This window comes from Rhinatrema bivittatum, chromosome 6, assembly GCF_901001135.1.
Source record: "Rhinatrema bivittatum chromosome 6, aRhiBiv1.1, whole genome shotgun sequence".
NCBI classification, from domain to species: Eukaryota; Metazoa; Chordata; class Amphibia; order Gymnophiona; family Rhinatrematidae; genus Rhinatrema; species Rhinatrema bivittatum.
In genome coordinates, this window is record NC_042620.1 from 251,883,727 (window position 1) to 251,901,470 (window position 17,744).

Sequence of the window (17,744 nt, forward strand, 5' to 3'; positions counted from 1 at the left end):
GTAGCCTCTGCCCAATCGTATTTCAGGAGAGCTTGCCCCCTCCCCAACCTACGGGACTCAGAGTCCATACTCCCCCCAGCCCGGTTGAGCAAATCCAGTGCTCTTCTGGGTTGGGAAGGTGACACCCCCCCCCCCCCCCGGCTGAAGAAGGGGGGGGGGGTGTCACCTTCCCAAAGAGAAATTACACACATGCCTTAATGTTGAAAAATACTGCCTGCGTACATTTACTCCTGCTACTTTGTGCAGTTAGTTTTCCTGAGAAAAATTAGGCACATACTTTAGAAAATTCCAAATTATGCGCCAGAGTGCAAACTCCTCCCAGCCCCCATCCCTGGGAACGCCTCCCTATATTGCGGGTGCAGTTACCCCCACAGAGGAAGGGCCATTTTCTAAAAGCCCGTTTCCAGTGGTGCAGCGCTGTTTTATTCATGGAGGTTATTTTTTTTTTTACATTGCCCTCTTTGTGTCGATTGGAAAAAAAATGTTAAGTACATCTGGTGCACGCTCCTCCTCCAGCCCCCTTCTTGTCATCCCTCACAGTAACCCAGTCTTCTGAGCAGCCCCTCCTGAAGCAGCTTCTCGTCTTGCCAGGGCCAGCTTTGCCCCCAGCCGCCCCTCCTTTTATGAGATAAAAACATACACCAGAGATTTCCTCAGCTACAGAACGTGACGAATCATTTCCACATTGAGCAACAGTCATTTCCCCTCTCTGAAACTCTTTCGCTACTTCAGTCACCTGCAGACACAAACAAGAGGTGCCGGCAGGACTCCCAGGGAGGGGACAGAAGCTGTGACACATTTTTAACTTGTATTGTCTCGCATGTTGCAGAGGGTCTTTAAGCCAAGAAACAAGCCTTTTCCTAGATCCCCCTTCCCTCCTCCGAGAGATGGTGAAAGAGTGACCGTTCCTGAGTGTTAGAAACCTGTTGCCAACGGATATGAGGACTCTCTGTCTACCATGGCCTCTCACCGTTGTGTGTCTTCTGCAAGGTAAGGTCATCCTGCACTCTCTGCAGCACCCCTCATTTATGACACACACGCACACGCACATATATGCTAACATAAAAAGCCTGATATGATATCAATTCTGAATTTCATCAATATTCTGCACATAGGCAAAAAGTGCAGAGTTCACAAGATGCAGTCTATAAAGTCCTCATACTCCATATCCTTGTTCCCAGGCTAATGCCATTCTGCAGACTGATACAACTTCATGGGTTACCTTTTCAGGAAATGACTGATACACCTCTCCCTTTGTTGCCTTCACAGTCTCTCTCTCACATCTAATGCTCCTGCTCCTAGATTAACATTGGGTTATGGCAGAATTTTACTGCTTCTCAGCCCTGTTGCAGTTTTTTTCTTGTGAGAATGTGAGATGTCCTACATATAGCAAAGATACAAACACATTGCGGTCAAAGTCTTAATGTGTGCATATTGCATGCACTAGATTCTGCTCACACTGTTTTCCTACCAGGACTTCCATGCAAATAGGTCTGGTAGCAAAATAGCAAACGGTTAATGTTGAGTAAACGTGGTCACACAGGGGAGCATATACAGGAAGCAAGAGATATGAGACTGAAGAGTAAGGCTGCTCCAGATAACCATAAGTAAATCCAATGTAATCTTCAAAAAAACTATGTTTATTTTAAATGTCAAGGCAATTTTCAAAAAGATGCAGTCCCCTGACATGGCCGTGTTTCTTCATAGGGGCTGCGATGGGAGGGACCCAAAAGGGACAAATTCGCATATAAGTGTTGATATCAAATTAAAATGCAAGGATTGTTCTCCTTCTTCCCTTCCTCATCTCTGGCCTCATGCCTTCACCTCTTCCTCTATTTCTTATTTTTACCTCTCTGCTTCTCACCACATTGCCATTCCTAATCTTAAGTCTTCACCTTTCCACCTGTCACTCTACAACCAATTCTCCATCTTTCTCTCTCAGCCCGTCCTTACCCACAATGTCACCTTTTTTCATCTTTCACACTCTTCTTGGACACTGCTTCTTCCACAATTACACCCTTTTGGATCCTGTAGCAAGGACCTGCTCTCCAGGTGGTACATTGTCCTTTCACACCGAGGATATCTCCCCAAGGCCTACTGCCCAGGAGGGAAGGGTTAGGCCATCCATCATAGTTGGTGATTTGATTATTAGGAATGTAGACAGCTGGGTGGCTGTTGGGCGTGAGGATCGCCTGGTAACATGCCTAACTGGTGCAAAGGTGGCGGACCTCACGCGTCACCTAGATAGGATTTTAGACAGTGTTGGGGAGGAGCCGGCTGTCGTGGTACATGTGGGCACCAACGACATAGGAAAATGTGGGAGGGAGGTTCTGGAAGCCAAATTTAGGCTCTTAGGTAGAAAGATTAAATCCAGAACCTCCAGGGTAGCATTCTCTGAAATGCTCCCTGTTCCACGCGCAGGTCACCAGAGGCAGGCAGAGCTCCGGAGTCTCAATGCGTGGATGAGACGATGGTGCAAGGAAGATTCAGTTTTGTTAGGAACTGGGGAACCTTTTGGAGAAGGGGGAGTCTCTTCCGAACGGATGGGCTCCACCATAACCAGGGTGGAACCAAGCTGCTGGCGCTAACCTTTAAAAAGGCGATAGAGCAGCTTTCAAACTAGAACAAAGGGGAAAGCCAACAGTTGCTCAGCAGCGCATGGTTTGGAGGGAGGTATTTTCAAAGGATACTAATGACGCATTAGAATTAGGGCATCCCATCAGTGAGGTTCCATTAATAAGAAAAGTAATTCAAGTGCCTGTAATTAAAAACTCACCTGAGCTAAAAGATTCCAATTTATCTCTATCAATTAGAAAGCAGAATAAAAATACAAACAAAAAACACACTTTGAATGTTTGTATGCTAATGCCAGAAGTCTAAGAAGTAAGATAGGAAAATTAAAATGTATAGCATTGAATGATGATATAGACTTAATTGGCATCTCAGAGACATGGTAGAAGGAGGATAACTAATGGGACAGTGCTATACCAGGGTACAAATTATATCTCAATGACAGAGAGGAGCATCTGGGAGGCAGGGTGGCGTTTTATGTCCGGGATGGCACAGTGTCCAACAGGACAGAATCTTTATGGATAGGAATCCCTTGTGTGTTGGGGAAAAGTATAGTGATAGGAGTATACTACCGTCCACCTGGCCAAGATGGTGAGACAGACAGTGAAATGCTAAGAGAAATTAGGGAAGCTAACCAGATTGGTAGTGCAGTAATAATGGGAGATTTCAATTACCCAATATTGACGGGTTAAATGTAACATCTGGATATGCTAGAAGGATAAAGTTCCTGTATGGAATAAATGACAGTTTTATGGAGCAATTGGTTCTGGAACCGAGAGGGAGGAATTTTAGATCTAATTTTTAGTGGAGCACAGGATTTGGTGAAAACGGTGGTGGGGCCACTTGGCAATAGTGACCATAATATGATCAAATTTGAATTAATGATTTTAAAATTCTCTCAATATATGTTAAATAATATATTCCTCTTTTTTATATTTATGTATTTATTTATAAGAGAGGAAAAGACATCAGCACGGGTTTCAACTATGTGTTTCATCAAGTCTAACACCAGTCATTGGTCTAGAAAAATCTCTCTCTTTTTATATCTATAAGTAAAATCAATTATATTTTATTAAATCCTTCAAAAAAAATTGTAAATCCTTCAAAAAAAATTGTACTTTCTTCTAAATGAAGCCAAGTAACATCTTTTTTCTTTTGGCAACAGTCCATTTAAATCACATAATGAAATCTGTGTTATTATAGCAACAATTCACCCGATGGAAAACAAAATCTTAGAAATGTGGTACTTATCTTTCCAAGCAGTTTTCACTTTCTCAAGAGTCTTCTAAATGTGAATGAAATAAAGTTCACTTCAATTGTATTTATTTTTTTAACAGCTTTTCTATACCGACATTAAAGTACACATCATAACAGCAATTGTAGAAACTTTCAAAACTTTTCCAAAAAGCACCTGTGATCGGCTGCTGCAATGACGCCGACATTGCCGTTTCGCCAATGCTGTGTCAGGGCGATATAACTTTACTTTCTCTTCCTGGCCAAATTTCTTGTGACCAATTCCATCTGGATAAGGTTAGCTGTAATAAGACAGATTTCATTATGTGATTTAAATGGACTGATACAGCCAAAAGAAAAAAGAAGTTGTTACTTGCCTTCATTTAGAAGAAAGTGATTGTAATGACTGGCGTTAGACTTGATGAAACACATAGTCGGAACCAGTGCTGATGTCTTTTCCTTCTTTTTTTTATAAATAAATACATAAATATAAAAAAAGAGAATTTTAAAATAATTTTCAGTCACATAACTTTTCTTATAATCACTTTTGAATAACAGCAGCATAATTTGTTCTATAGTTACACCAGCCAGTTTATTTTGATTCGATTTTTGACACTGGTGTCTCACTGATTTTTCTGATATACAAATTTGAATTAATGACAGAAATGGGGACAGTAAGTAAATCTATGGCTCTAGTGCTAAACTTTCAAAAGGGAAACTTTGATAAAATGAGAAAAATAGAAACAAACTAAAAGGAGCAGCTACAAAGTAAACAGTATGCAAGAGGCATAGACATTGTTAAAAAATACCATCCTAGAAGTGCAGTCCAGATGTATTCCACACATTAAGAAAGGTGGAAGGAAGGCATAATGATTACTGGCATAGTTAAAAGGTGAGGTGAAAGAGGCTATTTTAGCCAAAAGATCTTCATTCAAAAATTGGAAGAAGGATCCAACAGAAGAAAATAGGATAAAGTATAAGCGTTGGCAAATTAAATGTAAGACATTAATAAGACAGGCTAAGAGAGAATTTTAAAAGAAGTTGGCCATAGAGGCAAAAAATCACATTAAAAACTTTAAAAAATATATCCAAAGCAGAAAACCTGTGAGGGAGTCAGTTGAACCATTAGATGATTGAGGGGTTAAAGGGGCACTTAGAGAAGATAAGGCCATCGCAGAAAGATTAAACAATTTCTTTGCTTTGGTGTTGTCTGAAGAGGATGTTGGGGAGATACCCGTTCCGGAGAAGGTATTCATGGGTAATGATTCAGATGAACTGAATCAAATCATGGTGAACCTAGAAGATGTGGTAGACCTGATTGACAAACTGAAGAATAATAAATCACCTGGACCGGATGGTATACACCCCAGGGTTCTGAAGGAACTAAAAAATGAAATTTCAGATCTATTAGTTAAAATTTGTAACCTATCATTAAAATCATCCATTGTACCTGAAGACTAGAGGGTGTCTAATGTAACCCCAATATTTAAAAAGGGCTCCAGGGGTGATCTGGGAAACTACAGACCAGTTAGCATGACTTCAGTGCCAGGAAAAATAGTGGAAAGTGTTCTAAAGATCAAAATCACAGAACAAAGTCAGCATAACTTTACCCAAGGCAAGTCTTGTCTCACAAATCTGCTTCACATTTTTGAAGGGGTTAATAAACATGTAGATATAGGTGAACCAGTGGATGTAGTGTATTTGGATTTTCAGAAGGCATTTGACAAAGGTCCTCTTGAGAGGCTTCTAAGAAAACTAAAAAGTCATGGGATAGGTGGCGATGTCCTTTTGTGGATTACAAACCGGTTAAAAGACAGGAAACAAAGAGTAGGATTAAATGGACAATTTTCTCAGTGGAAAGGGTATACAGTGGAGTGCCTCAAGGATATGTAGTAGGACCCTTGCTTTTCAATACATTTATAAATGATCTGGAAAGGAATACGATGAGTGAGGTTATCAATTTTGCAGGTGATACAACATTTTTCAGTGTGGTTAAATCACAAACGGATTGTGATAAATTGCAGGAGGACCTTGTGAGACTGGAAAATTGGGCATCCAAATGGCAGATGAAATTTAATGTGGATAAGTGCAAGTGCAAGGTGATGCATATAGGGAAAAATAACCCATGCTATAGTTACACAATGTTAGGTTCCATATTAGAAGCTACCACCCAGGAAAGAGATCTAGGCATCATAGTGGATAATGCTTTAAAATTGTCAACTCTGTGCTGTGGTAGTCAAAAATGCAAACAGAATGTTAAGAATTATTGGGAAGGCAATGGTGATTAAAATGGTGGATGTTATAATGCCTCTGTATCGCTCCATGGTGAGACCGCACCTTGAATACTGTGTAGAATTCTTGTCTCCACAACTCAAGAAAGATATAGTTGCGATGGAGAAGGTACAGCGAAGGGTGACCAAAATGATAAAGGGGTTGGAACAGCTTCCCTATGAGGAAAGACTAAAGAGGTTAGGACTTTTCAGCTTGGAGAAGAGACGGCTGAGGGGGGATATGATAGAGGTCTTTAAAATCATGAGAGGTCTAGAACGGGTAGATGTGAATCGGTTATTTACTCTTTCAGATAATAGAAGGACTAGGGGGCATTCCATGAAGTTAGCATGTAGCACATTTATTTATTTAAAACTTTATTTAAAACTTTTATATACCAATGTTCATAGACATATCACATCGGTTTATAGGGGGGTAATACATTGAATTAAGAGAGAAAAATACAGTTACATGAAACAGGGGTGTAGAGGAACTGGGGGAGAATAAGAAAATATACAGGGTCAGGAGACCTTGGAAAGGTTTTAATAAGAGAGTGAAACAAAAACTATATTACAATTGCTTGTGGAGTTTAGGGGAGGAGGAGTTAAGGGGGGAAGAACGTGACATGCAGTTAAGGGAGGGAGGAATGTGACATGGAGGAAGGATAGAGTTCAAGTGTAGGCTTGTTTGATCAGCCAGGTCTTTTAAATTCTTTTTCACGCAACCACAATTAAGCTCTGGAATTTGTTGCCAGGGGATGTGGTTAGTGCAGTTAGTGTAGCTGGGTTCAAAAAAGGTTTGGATAAGATCTTGGAGAAGTACATTACCTGCTATTAATCAAGTTGACTTAGGGAATAGCCACTGCTATTACTAGCAACAGTAGGGTAGGATATACTTAGTTTTTGGGTGCTTGCCAGGTTCTTGTGGCCTGGTTTGGCCTCTGTTGGAAACAGGATGCTGGGCTTGATGGACCCTTGGTCTGACCCACTATGGCATGTTCTTTCATCCAAATATCTTATCCCATCTTTTCCTTATTCCCCAATCTCTTTCCCTCAATTTCTTATCCACTTCTAAGCTTATCTAAAATAATTGCCTCCCTCAGTCTCACATCGTTCCAGTCCCCTAAGCTCCTTCACTCTATATCTTACTCCCTTCCTTAATTCCCTTTCTCTCTCATATCCCTTTCTAGCCCCCAACTCCTTCCATCTGTTTCTTACTCTCTTTCCAGTCCCCTAATTCCTTTGATTTGTCTCTCACCCTGCCCCAGCTCTCCCCAATGTCCCTCTTTTCTCTTAACTCCCTCCTGGTCTACCTGTTTCTCCTCCCACCCCACTAAGGCATTAATGGTAGCAGGAGAGGGTAGCAAGGTGCCACAGAAATAGGATGCCCCCCTCTTCTCTAAGCTAGTACACGCATCCCGTCTGTAGCAGAAGTATGCACTGTGAGAAGCATTCCTGGTAATGTTTGATTTCCTGTCACCCTGAGATTGTTGTGGGGGAGGGGGCCTGGTAGCAGCATGTGCACAAACTTTCTAGCTCACACACTAGCACACTCACATGTTCACTCACATTCTCACATACACATATATGTTCATTCTCACACAAACACTTCTCTTCCTCACACATACACATGCACACTCACTCTTTTCTCTTTTCCATATACACACACCCTTATTCATTTCTCTCCCTCTTCCATACATTCATGCACTCTCACACACACATGCACACACTCTTCTTCCTTTTTCACACACACTCATTCACTTCTCGCCCTCTTCCACACACACATGACTCTCATACACACAAACACACACACACGCATACTCATTCACTTCTCTCCCTCCTCCACACACACATGCACTCTCATACACACACACACGAATACTCATTCACTTCTCTCCCTCTTCCACACACACATGCACTCGCATACACACACACACACACACACACACGCATACTCATTCACTTCTCTCCCTCTTCCAAACACATGCACTCGCATACACACACACACACACGCATACTCATTCACTTCTCTCCCTCTTCCACACACACATGCACTCGCATACACACACACACACGCATACTCATTCACTTCTCTCCCTCTTCCACACATACATGCACTCTCATACACACAAGCATATTCACTTCTCTCCCTCTTCCACACACACATGCACTCTCATACACATACATACATACTCATTCTCTCTTCTCACCATCATCCCCATTTAGCCACAGGAGCCACCTCTTTTCCTCAGGCTCACAAAACAAATGTGCCACTTCCTCCTCTTCTGCAGCGTCAGGCTCACACTGTCCTTGTTTCATTTCCTGTCTGCAGCCCGATGCTGTTGCTCTTCCTGCGCCTGCAGTTTCTTTTTCCTTGCTGGGGAAGAGGCGGACTCTATGCTCCTGCTCATCTCACTCCTCCTGGGCAGCCCCGCACTTCTCTTCATCCTCCTGCAGCATGGGTGCTGATGCTCCTCCTCCTTTGGGCCTGTGCTGCTCCAGCCGTTTTTTTCCCCCCTGACCTTGTGCAGCAGGGGCATGGAGTTTTCAGGTGTTGGCCCGGAGACTCGGAAATTTGTTCAGAATTCCGGAGTCTCTGGGCCAAATCTGGAGTGTTCCCAGGTAGGGTGAGAAGAGGAGGAGCAGGAGGCGCCCTGCAGGGACAGTGAGCATACCCCCTCTCTATTTGTGTCCCTGTAGTGCTCTGCTATCTAATCCTGCTGCTCCTTCTCGAGCCTGTGACCATGTGCCACTTCCTCTCCATGCTGCCTCAGGTCCTTGCTTGGTCGTACCACAGCACCAGAGAGCCATTTGGCTTACAAGCTGCCCACGTAGCGTGTGTAGCCTGGGTTGGACACCATGTAAATACATAATTAATTGCAATTTATTATATAGCCACATAGTAGGTTAGGTTGCAAGAAGTCCAACTATGTTATTGTCTAGCAGCTCCTCGTACATAATTTCTAGGGGAAGGTGAAAAAACATTGCATCTGTAGCCAGTTTTGGAACAATGAAATATAATTCTTTCACCACCCTAAATAATCATCTCAGCACTCTTCCTTAGCATATAGATAGGGATCTTCATTTTCAGTTTTTATTTTATTTTTGCTGGGAATTTCAATGTTATAAGAAAAAAGATCATGGAAAAATGACTTTGTTATAACACACAGGAGAAAAATCAGTAGAAAAGTCATTTTTCCACTGATTATTTTTTTGTTATTACATTGAAATTCCCAGCAATAATAAAATAAAAACTGAAAGGGTCCCTACATACAGACATATCATCAGATCCACCATAGAATATGATACCTAAATATCATAATGCCCATCTCATCTGCCAGTTTTCCTTTCATATTGAAAACATGCAAATCCTGTTTGATTCATTTTCTCTCTAATAGCTAGAGTGACAAGGCAGTTAAAAAAAGCTAATAGTATACTTGGGAGCATCTCTAGCAAAAAGAAGAAAGTAATATTACCTCTGTATAACCAGCCTTGAGTACTGTGTACAGTTCTGGATATCACATCTACAAAAGGACATTGATAAGGTGCAGCCAGCTCAAAGGAGGACCACCAAAAGGACGCATGGCTTGTACTATAAGCCATACATACAAATACACATGGAGCTAAAGATGTACTTTCTAGAACAATAGTTTTCAAACTTTACGTCACGATCTCATATAGGGTCATGGGTAAGGAAGGAGCTGGGATTGCACACTTTCATTTTTATGGTATTACAGTCACTTATCTAATCGCAGTAAGTTTGAGTTGTGCAGGCCCAAACTCCTGGGCCCAGATAATGACCCCAAGAGCCACATGGAAAAATGGAAACTGCACAGCTCAAACTGACCGAGAGCTGTGCAGAACCAGGTTAGAGAAGTGGGCTGCGAATTCTGGGGGAAGTGGCAGGAATCGGTGGGATGGATGTTCCAGGAGACACAATAAGTGTGGGGAAGTGGATGGAAAGAGAGTGACGGGGATGGGTTGTGCGAGGTTGACAGACTGGGCTTGAGGATGGGGATCAGTAGCTGAGAGAATGGTAGAGATGAGTTTCATGCATATTCATTATGAATATCCTGAAAACCTGACTGGCCGGGGGTCGTCGCACAAGACAGGTGTGGGAACCAATGTTCTAGAAGAAAGAAGGGAAAGGGAAGATATGATACAAACATTCAAATATCTATCAGGCCTCCACATAACAAGAAGCAAAAATACCATAGGAAGGGTAACCAACTCCTATCCTTGAGTGCCTCAAGCTAATTGGATTTTCAGGATATCCACACTGAACATGCATTAGATGGAGACAGTGCTTGCAAAGGCATCTCATGAATATTTAGTCTGGATCTCTTGAAAAACAACTGGCTTGTGGCACTTGAGGACCGGAATTGCCTACCTCTGTACTAGGGGGTCATCATGTGACGCATTCAGAGCTGAAGGAAGGGAGGCTCAAAAGGAATGTAAGAAAATACTTTTTCTCTGAAAGGGCAGTAAGCACCTAAAACAGACTTCTAGCAGAGATAGTAGGCATGTAACAGGGTAACAAATAGCAGGTAACAAACAGAAGACTTCAGGCACTGGTCCGAGAAGGAAAAGTTTTATTTGCTAGCAAAATAGATGCAGCTGACATGAATCAGTAAAACTGCATACCCAGCCCAGCAGGGAGAAACTTTTTATACATTTCATACTTCTTATCTCTTGCACATGCGTTTTACACATTGCTGAGCAAGCATTTTCCGACTGAGGGGCTAGGTGGCCCCCTCCTTCTTCCAGCGTGGAACTTTCCTGATTCTTCTCCTTTGTTCTGGCTTCATGTCATGTGAGTACTGCTACATCACTTACAGGAGAGGCTGCCGGGACTTGCAGTTCTGAGAAAGGAATTTGTGACTTTGCAACAATAATACTACACAATGCATCCTTTGTCTTGGTTGATTCTGCGTACTAGCGTATTTGCTTACTTGCCAGTTATACACGAAACCTAAGATATCAGCATTACAAAAAAAGAACAATAAGAACAGTGTGTGAAAGCTTGCTAGCAGGCTGGCTAATACATTCAGTTTTTCTCTATCCTATCTGTAAGCTTTATTTATTTATTTATTTATTTATTTGTAGAGTTTTATATATCGTTATTCGGTAGAGCCATCATAACGGTTTACAAAATATGCAATTAGCATACAAAATATGCAATTAGCAAACAATCAAATGGAGTTAACATGGTAGTTGTGAACAGTAAACATTTTTTCTTAGTAGTTGAATAACAGAATAGTGAGGAGAACATTTTCAATGAACTTAATGAATCAAGTGATTGCAGGCAGTAGACCCTTTGTGGAGCGGGTGATTCTGGTACATCGAGTCCTGGTGTTAGGAGTTACTGTCTTTGTCTCAGGTGGGGGTTGGCGTGGGTTCCATGCCCCCTTCAGGCAGGGCTGGCTTTAGGGATGTGGGATCTATGTGGTTGTACAGGGCATCACTGCTTCAGGTGTGCTGTGGAGGCTTTGAAGGAGCCTCCACAGCACTATCCCCAGCCATGGATGGCACTATTCCTGGTGATCAGACGGGTTGCCATTGGCACTAAAGCCAGCCCTGGAGGTTTGAGCCAAACATTGGTAGAAATCAGGCGTCCTTGGGATGGACAAAGGAACTTTGGCAGGGGGAAAAATCACAGATTGAGTCAGATCTGTTGCAGCATAGTAGCTATGCACAAATGAGCAAACTTGGTGCAACATGTGGTTTTTATCTGCTGACATCTTCTATGTGTAAAGACACTTTGTCTTCCTAAAAGGATAAGTGCATTCTTAAACATAGATAGGGCAATTTTCAAAGCCATTTCTGGGGGTAAAACAATGCTTTACTCATGAAATTATTGCTTTTAGAAAATTGCCTGCACTAAATGTGAGTAGATATACCCCTTCCTCTTCCTGTAGGCCACTGCGTCCCAATCCTTTCTTGGAGACACACCCAACCAGCCAGGTTTTTGGGTTATCTGTAATGAATATGCATGAGATAGATTTGCATACATTGGTGTATGCAAATCTATCTCATACATATTCAATGTGGCAATCCTGGAAACCTGTCTGGGTAGGTGTGCCTCCTGGAGAAGGTTGGGAAACACTGCTGTGGACTTTCCTTTGTTGAAGCAGGGGTGGCTCTGAGGTCCCGTTGTTGTGGTGGTGGACACAGAAGTACCACGTAAAGGCACGCAGACCGGGGAATATGTTAGCGTGTGCACTGCTCCCATGCCCCATCTTCTGTTTGGAAGTCAGAGGGAGTCGAGGCCACTGTGGGGCCTGGGAATGGAGCTATCACTGGCTCGCTCTCAGGTCCACGCAGCTTTGCTGTCTCCTCCACTGCACTGGGGCCTTGGAGCAATCCCTGCTTCAATAAACAAAGGTCCGTGGTGGGGGGGTGAGGGCTGTTGGTTGTAGAGAGGAGGGGCAGGTGGCTGGATTTTCCACTTTTAAAAATTGGCCATTCTAATTCTGCACTAAACCAGAAGATATCCTTGTGCCCTGGGTCCTGATGCCAAAAACTGGAAATAAACCTGTTGAGAAGTCTACTGCTCTGGCTCACAGGAGCATAAGGAGAGGAGAAAGTATCTGTTCAACACAAACAGGCATGCTGACTATAAACTGACTGTTTTATGCTGCCGCAAATGCTTACTGTCTATCTACCTCCACCACAAGAAGCCGTCTCTGGGAAGAGTGCAGTGTGTCATGTTCTATTTGTGTTATTAACTGGCAGGAGTCTCCAGAAGGGGCAGGCAAGGGGGGGTGGGGGGGGAGGGCAGCTGTCTGGGGTACAAGGAAGGGGAGTGCCAGGGCACCAGGCTGCAGGGGCAGAAGCAAGTTTGGAGGCAGCCGCCTCCTAAGCAGCTGCGTTATTAGAGCGGGACATTTCCTCGCTGGCTGGTCGGCTGCAGCCTCAGAGCGGGACCCCTCCCCCAGCCGCTGCATTCATCGGATGGGGCCCACCTCCAGCTGCAAGTGACCTTGTGGGCACTTTGTACCTGTGACAAGTTTCGAAGGAAAAGTACACGTGCGCTTCTGTCTTGAAAATTGGTGCAAAGCCTTGAACCTTGCTCCCAAAATTCACAGTAAATGTTTTATATATTTAGGTTTCAGTGTGATGTTCGGGCCTTTTTTTTTTTTCCAGTTGATATTAAACTGCAATACAATAGGGGCTGCTGAACTGAAACCGAGTCTAGCGGGAACCGATACCGGCGTGGTGCCGAGGTAACTCAAGAGCACGTTTCTTGTGGTGCTCTTACTTTTCCTCCATGACCAGCTGGCACCAGTTTGAAACTCATGGGAAAAAGGGAACTGCAGCAGGGGGAGGAAGTGCCAGACAGACCAATTTTACAGGGCTCGTTTCAGAGAGATGGGTGGGGCGGAGAATATTGCAAGTGGGCACTCCCTTATACCCACCTCACTTCTCACTATAGTAAAAATATATCTGAGATAGGATGTGGTATATTTTAGGCATACTGTGTAGATACATGAGAAAGTAGAGCTAACAAGAGTATAGGGGGCCCATTTGTCAATAGTTCAACATATGGAGCTAATTTTCAAGCCTGCCCTTATTTTTACCCACATGAGCATACTTTTCGTTTGAAAACTGACTCATGAAAAGGTATATAGAGAGAGATTTCTACCTGCTTGTTTTCTGGATACGCTTTCCAAAGGAAAACACTACATGTAGTTTTTAAAATGCATAGTTAAGCATGTGGTTTCCTTACCTGGACCTAACCACACCCCAAATAACACAGACAAACTTAACTTATAAGAACATAAGAAATTGCTATGCTGGGTCAGACCAAGGGTCCATCAAGCCCAGCATCCTGTTTCCAAAAGAGGCCAAACCAGGCCACAAGAACCTGGCAATTACCCAAACACTAAGAAGATCCCATGCTACTGATGCAATTAATAGCAGTGGCTATTCCCTAAGTAAACTTGATTAATAGCCATTAGTGGACTTCTCCTCCAATAACTTATCCAAACCTTTTTTGAACCCAGCTACACTAACTGCACTAACCACATCCTCTGGCAACAAATTCCAGAGCTTTATTGTGCGTTGAGTGAAAAAGAATTTTCTCTGATTAGTCTTAAATGTGCTACTTGCTAACTTCATGGAATGGCCCCTAGTCCTTCTATTATTCGAAAGTGTAAATAACCGAGACACATCTACTCGTTCAAGACCTCTCATGATCTTAAAAACCTCTATCATATCCCCCCTCAGCCGTCTCTTCTCCAAGCTGAACAGCCCTAACCTCTTTAGCCTTTCCTCATAGGGGAGCTGTTCCATCCCCTTTATCATTTTGGTTGCCCTTCTCTGTACCTTCTCCATTGCAACTATATCTTTTTTGAGATGCGGCGACCAGAATTGTACACAGTATTCAAGGTGCGGTCTCACCATGGAGCGATATAGAGGCATTATGACATTTTCCGTTCTATTAACCATTCCCTTCCTAATAATTCCTAACATTCTGTTTGCTTTTTTGACTGCTGCAGCACACTGAGCCGACAATTTTAAAGCATTATCCACTATGATGCCTAGATCTTTTTCCTGGGTGGTAGCTCCTAATATGGAACCTAACATCGTGTAACTACAGCAAGGGTTATTTTTCCCTATATGCAACACCTTGCACTTGTCCACATTAAATTTCATCTGCCATTTGGATGCCTAATCTTCCAGTCTTGCAAGGTCCTCCTGTAATGTATCACAGTCTGCTTGTGATTTAACTACTCTGAATAGTTTTGTATCTTCCGCAAATTTGATAATCTCACTCGTCGTATTCCTTCCCAGATCATTTATATATATATTGAAAAGCACCGGTCCAAGTACAGATCCCTGAGGCACTCCACTGTTTACCCTTTTCCACTGAGAAAATTGACCATTTAATCCTACTCGCTGTTTCCTGTCTTTTAACCAGTTTGTAATCCACAAAAGGACATCGCCTCCTATCCCATGACTTTTTAGTTTTCATAGAAGCCTCTCATGAAGGACTTTGTCAAACGCCTTCTGAAAATCCAAATATACTACGTCTACAGTTTACCTTTATCCACATGTTTATTAACCCCTTCAAAAAAATGATGCAGATTTGTTAGGCAAGACTTCCCTTGGGTAAATCCATGTTGACTGTGTTCCATTAAACCATGTCTTTCTATATGCTCTACGATTTTGATCTTTAGAATAGTTTCCACTATTTTTCCTGGCACTGAAGTCAGGCTCACTGGTCTATAGTTACCCGGATCACCCCTGGAGCCCTTTTTAAATATTGGGGTTACATTGGCCACCCTCCAGTCTTCAGGTAAATAATGTGCATTATTCATCAAGGCACAGAATTTTACCTGCATTGAGAGTGAGAAAATTTCAAAGACCAGCTTGGAGAAGAGACGACTGAGGGGGGATATGATAGAGGTGTTTAAAATCATGAGAGGTCTAGAACGAGTAGATGTGAATCGGTTATTTACTCTTTCGGATAATAGAAAGACTCGGGGGCACTCCATGAAGTTAGCGTGTGGCACATTTAAAACTAATCGAGAAAGTTCTTTTTTACTCAACGCACAATTAAACTCTGGAATTTGTTGCCAGAGGATGTGGTTAGTGCAGTTAGTATAGCTGTGTTTAAAAAAGGATTGGATAAGTTCTTGGAGGAGAAGTCCATTACCTCCTATTAAGTTCACTTAGAGAATAGCCACTGCCATTAGCAATGGTTACATGGAATAGACTTAGTTTTTGGGTACTTGCCAGGTTCTTATGGCCTGGATTGGCCACTGTTGGAAACAGGATGCTGGGCTTGATGGACCCTTGGTCTGACCCAGTATGGCATGTTCTTATGTTCTTATGTACCTAATTTCTGCAGGTAAAATGCTTTTTTTTCCCTGCAGAAATGGCTTTGAAAATTGCCCTTCCCCCTTAAAAACTGCAAATAAATTTGAAATAGAAATGAATAACTACCCCTAACCATTTAGGCTTGATACTTCACATTGGTGCAGCTCCAGCACTGCTCTCTACATCAATGGCGGGGGACATTAGAACCAAAAAGTTACCAATAAGGGCCCTGACCTCAGCGGTCAGAGTAACAGATAAGTATGAGAAAAATAAGTATGAAAGCTTGCTGGGCAGACTGGATGGGCCATTGGGTCTTCTTCTGCCGGCATTTCTATGTTCGTATATGTAACACTTTCCCCTCCCCCTCTTAGCAGGGGCCTCACTTCCATGCACTGCTGAGTAGGTATAACTCTCTGCAGTACGGGAGACACGGGTTCAGTGATGGGGACCCTGTAGGGTCCTAAGGGGATTTAAAAAAACAGTGCAGTTATGTTCCAATAAAAATATAATTTAATTAAATCCACATATGTAGTCCTGGCAACAGAAAGAAGTAAAAAAAAAAATCAAAACAGAAAAATGTTAGAAGTTGCACAAATCCAGTTCCCAGAATCCAACAGTATTCCAAATCCTCAATGTTCTTGAATATAAAATTACTGGGAGGTCTTCCCATTGCTTTCCACCAGGCCTTCACTTCCTGCAGGCTCCAGTGGAATTGTTCCTCCCTTTTTTTTATCATTTGGGAACATTCACAACTGCAGGCTATCAGAAACAAATCTCTTCTCAATTTCTGGGTCAGAAAGCTCCTGGCTGGCTTTTTGCCACATGCAGAAGAGAGCCCAGATAGAGCACTGTCCCTTGGCTGCTCTCTCTGGCTTCCTCTAACATGCCCTTCATTTCCCTCTCAGTGATTCTCTGAGTCACCATTTATACTCCCAAATACTGAACCACCCTTTATCCCTATATGGGAAGGACCCTTCTAATAGCCAAAATGACCAATAACTCCCCACTTGAACCTCTCCTTGCTGGAATATTCCTACTGTGTAATCCTATGGTAAAGCCCAGTGGGCTTCACAAAGTCCTATTCCAATACCTAAAATGGATATAATATGTATTTCTTCTCTTCCATGGTTGGTAAGGTTTTTCCCTTTGATCTTCTCTCTGCCTTCATCTTCTCTTTCTTCTAATTTTGTTTCCTGTTCTCTTTTCTCTTTTTTCTTCTACTCTCGTGTCATTTTTAAAATTTATTTCCCTGCTAAAGCGGGCAACAAACCCGAGGAAAGCAGTAAGTGTCAGTGGTGGGGGGAATCCTTCCTGCCAGAAGACGATGTTGGAGCTTGCATCGGCCTTGAGCTCGGGACGCTCAAGGCTTGGCAATCCTGTTACGCTGACAATGGGACGGAGCACAACTGGGAGTTCTCCAGCATGGGAGAAGGAGAATGTGTTCCCTTGCGGTGTGAACAGTCCAAGTCTGGGAGTCAGGAGCCTTGGATTCTCCACCGACCTGCACGCCCATGAGACCACCAACACAATGGTGGACTCTGAGTGGTCATGAGACTACCCCAAGCCCTTTCGGACCTGCCACAGGGTGCAGCAGAGGCGGTAGGCCGGACAGAGGTCACGGTGGAAGAAGGCCAAAAGCACTGGAGCTTGGAATGAAGACACTGATGAGCTGAGACGAAGACAGGAAACAGAGAGAGAACCTCAGGTGCCCTACACAGCACCTGAGGTTCCCTCAGGTGCTGTGGGGCTGGTCGCGGACTGCACTGTCCCCTTCGCGCCCTACACAGCCGGACGGCTGGTCGCGGACCACGAGGAAGAGCGGGACAGGCTCAGGAAGTCTCTTAGCAC

General features: G+C 43.1%; 1 protein-coding gene across 1 annotated transcript in view; it reads left to right on the top strand.

Annotated features, from left to right (window-relative positions):
• Positions 1-719: 719 nt before the first annotated feature.
• Positions 720-17,744, top strand: part of ITGAL (integrin subunit alpha L) — a gene marked incomplete in the record, with an annotated part of 162,072 nt that continues 145,047 nt past the window's right edge. Inside the window, 1 exon segment of the mRNA XM_029606803.1 lies at positions 720-990. Coding sequence (XP_029462663.1) covers positions 939-990 — 52 coding nt within the window.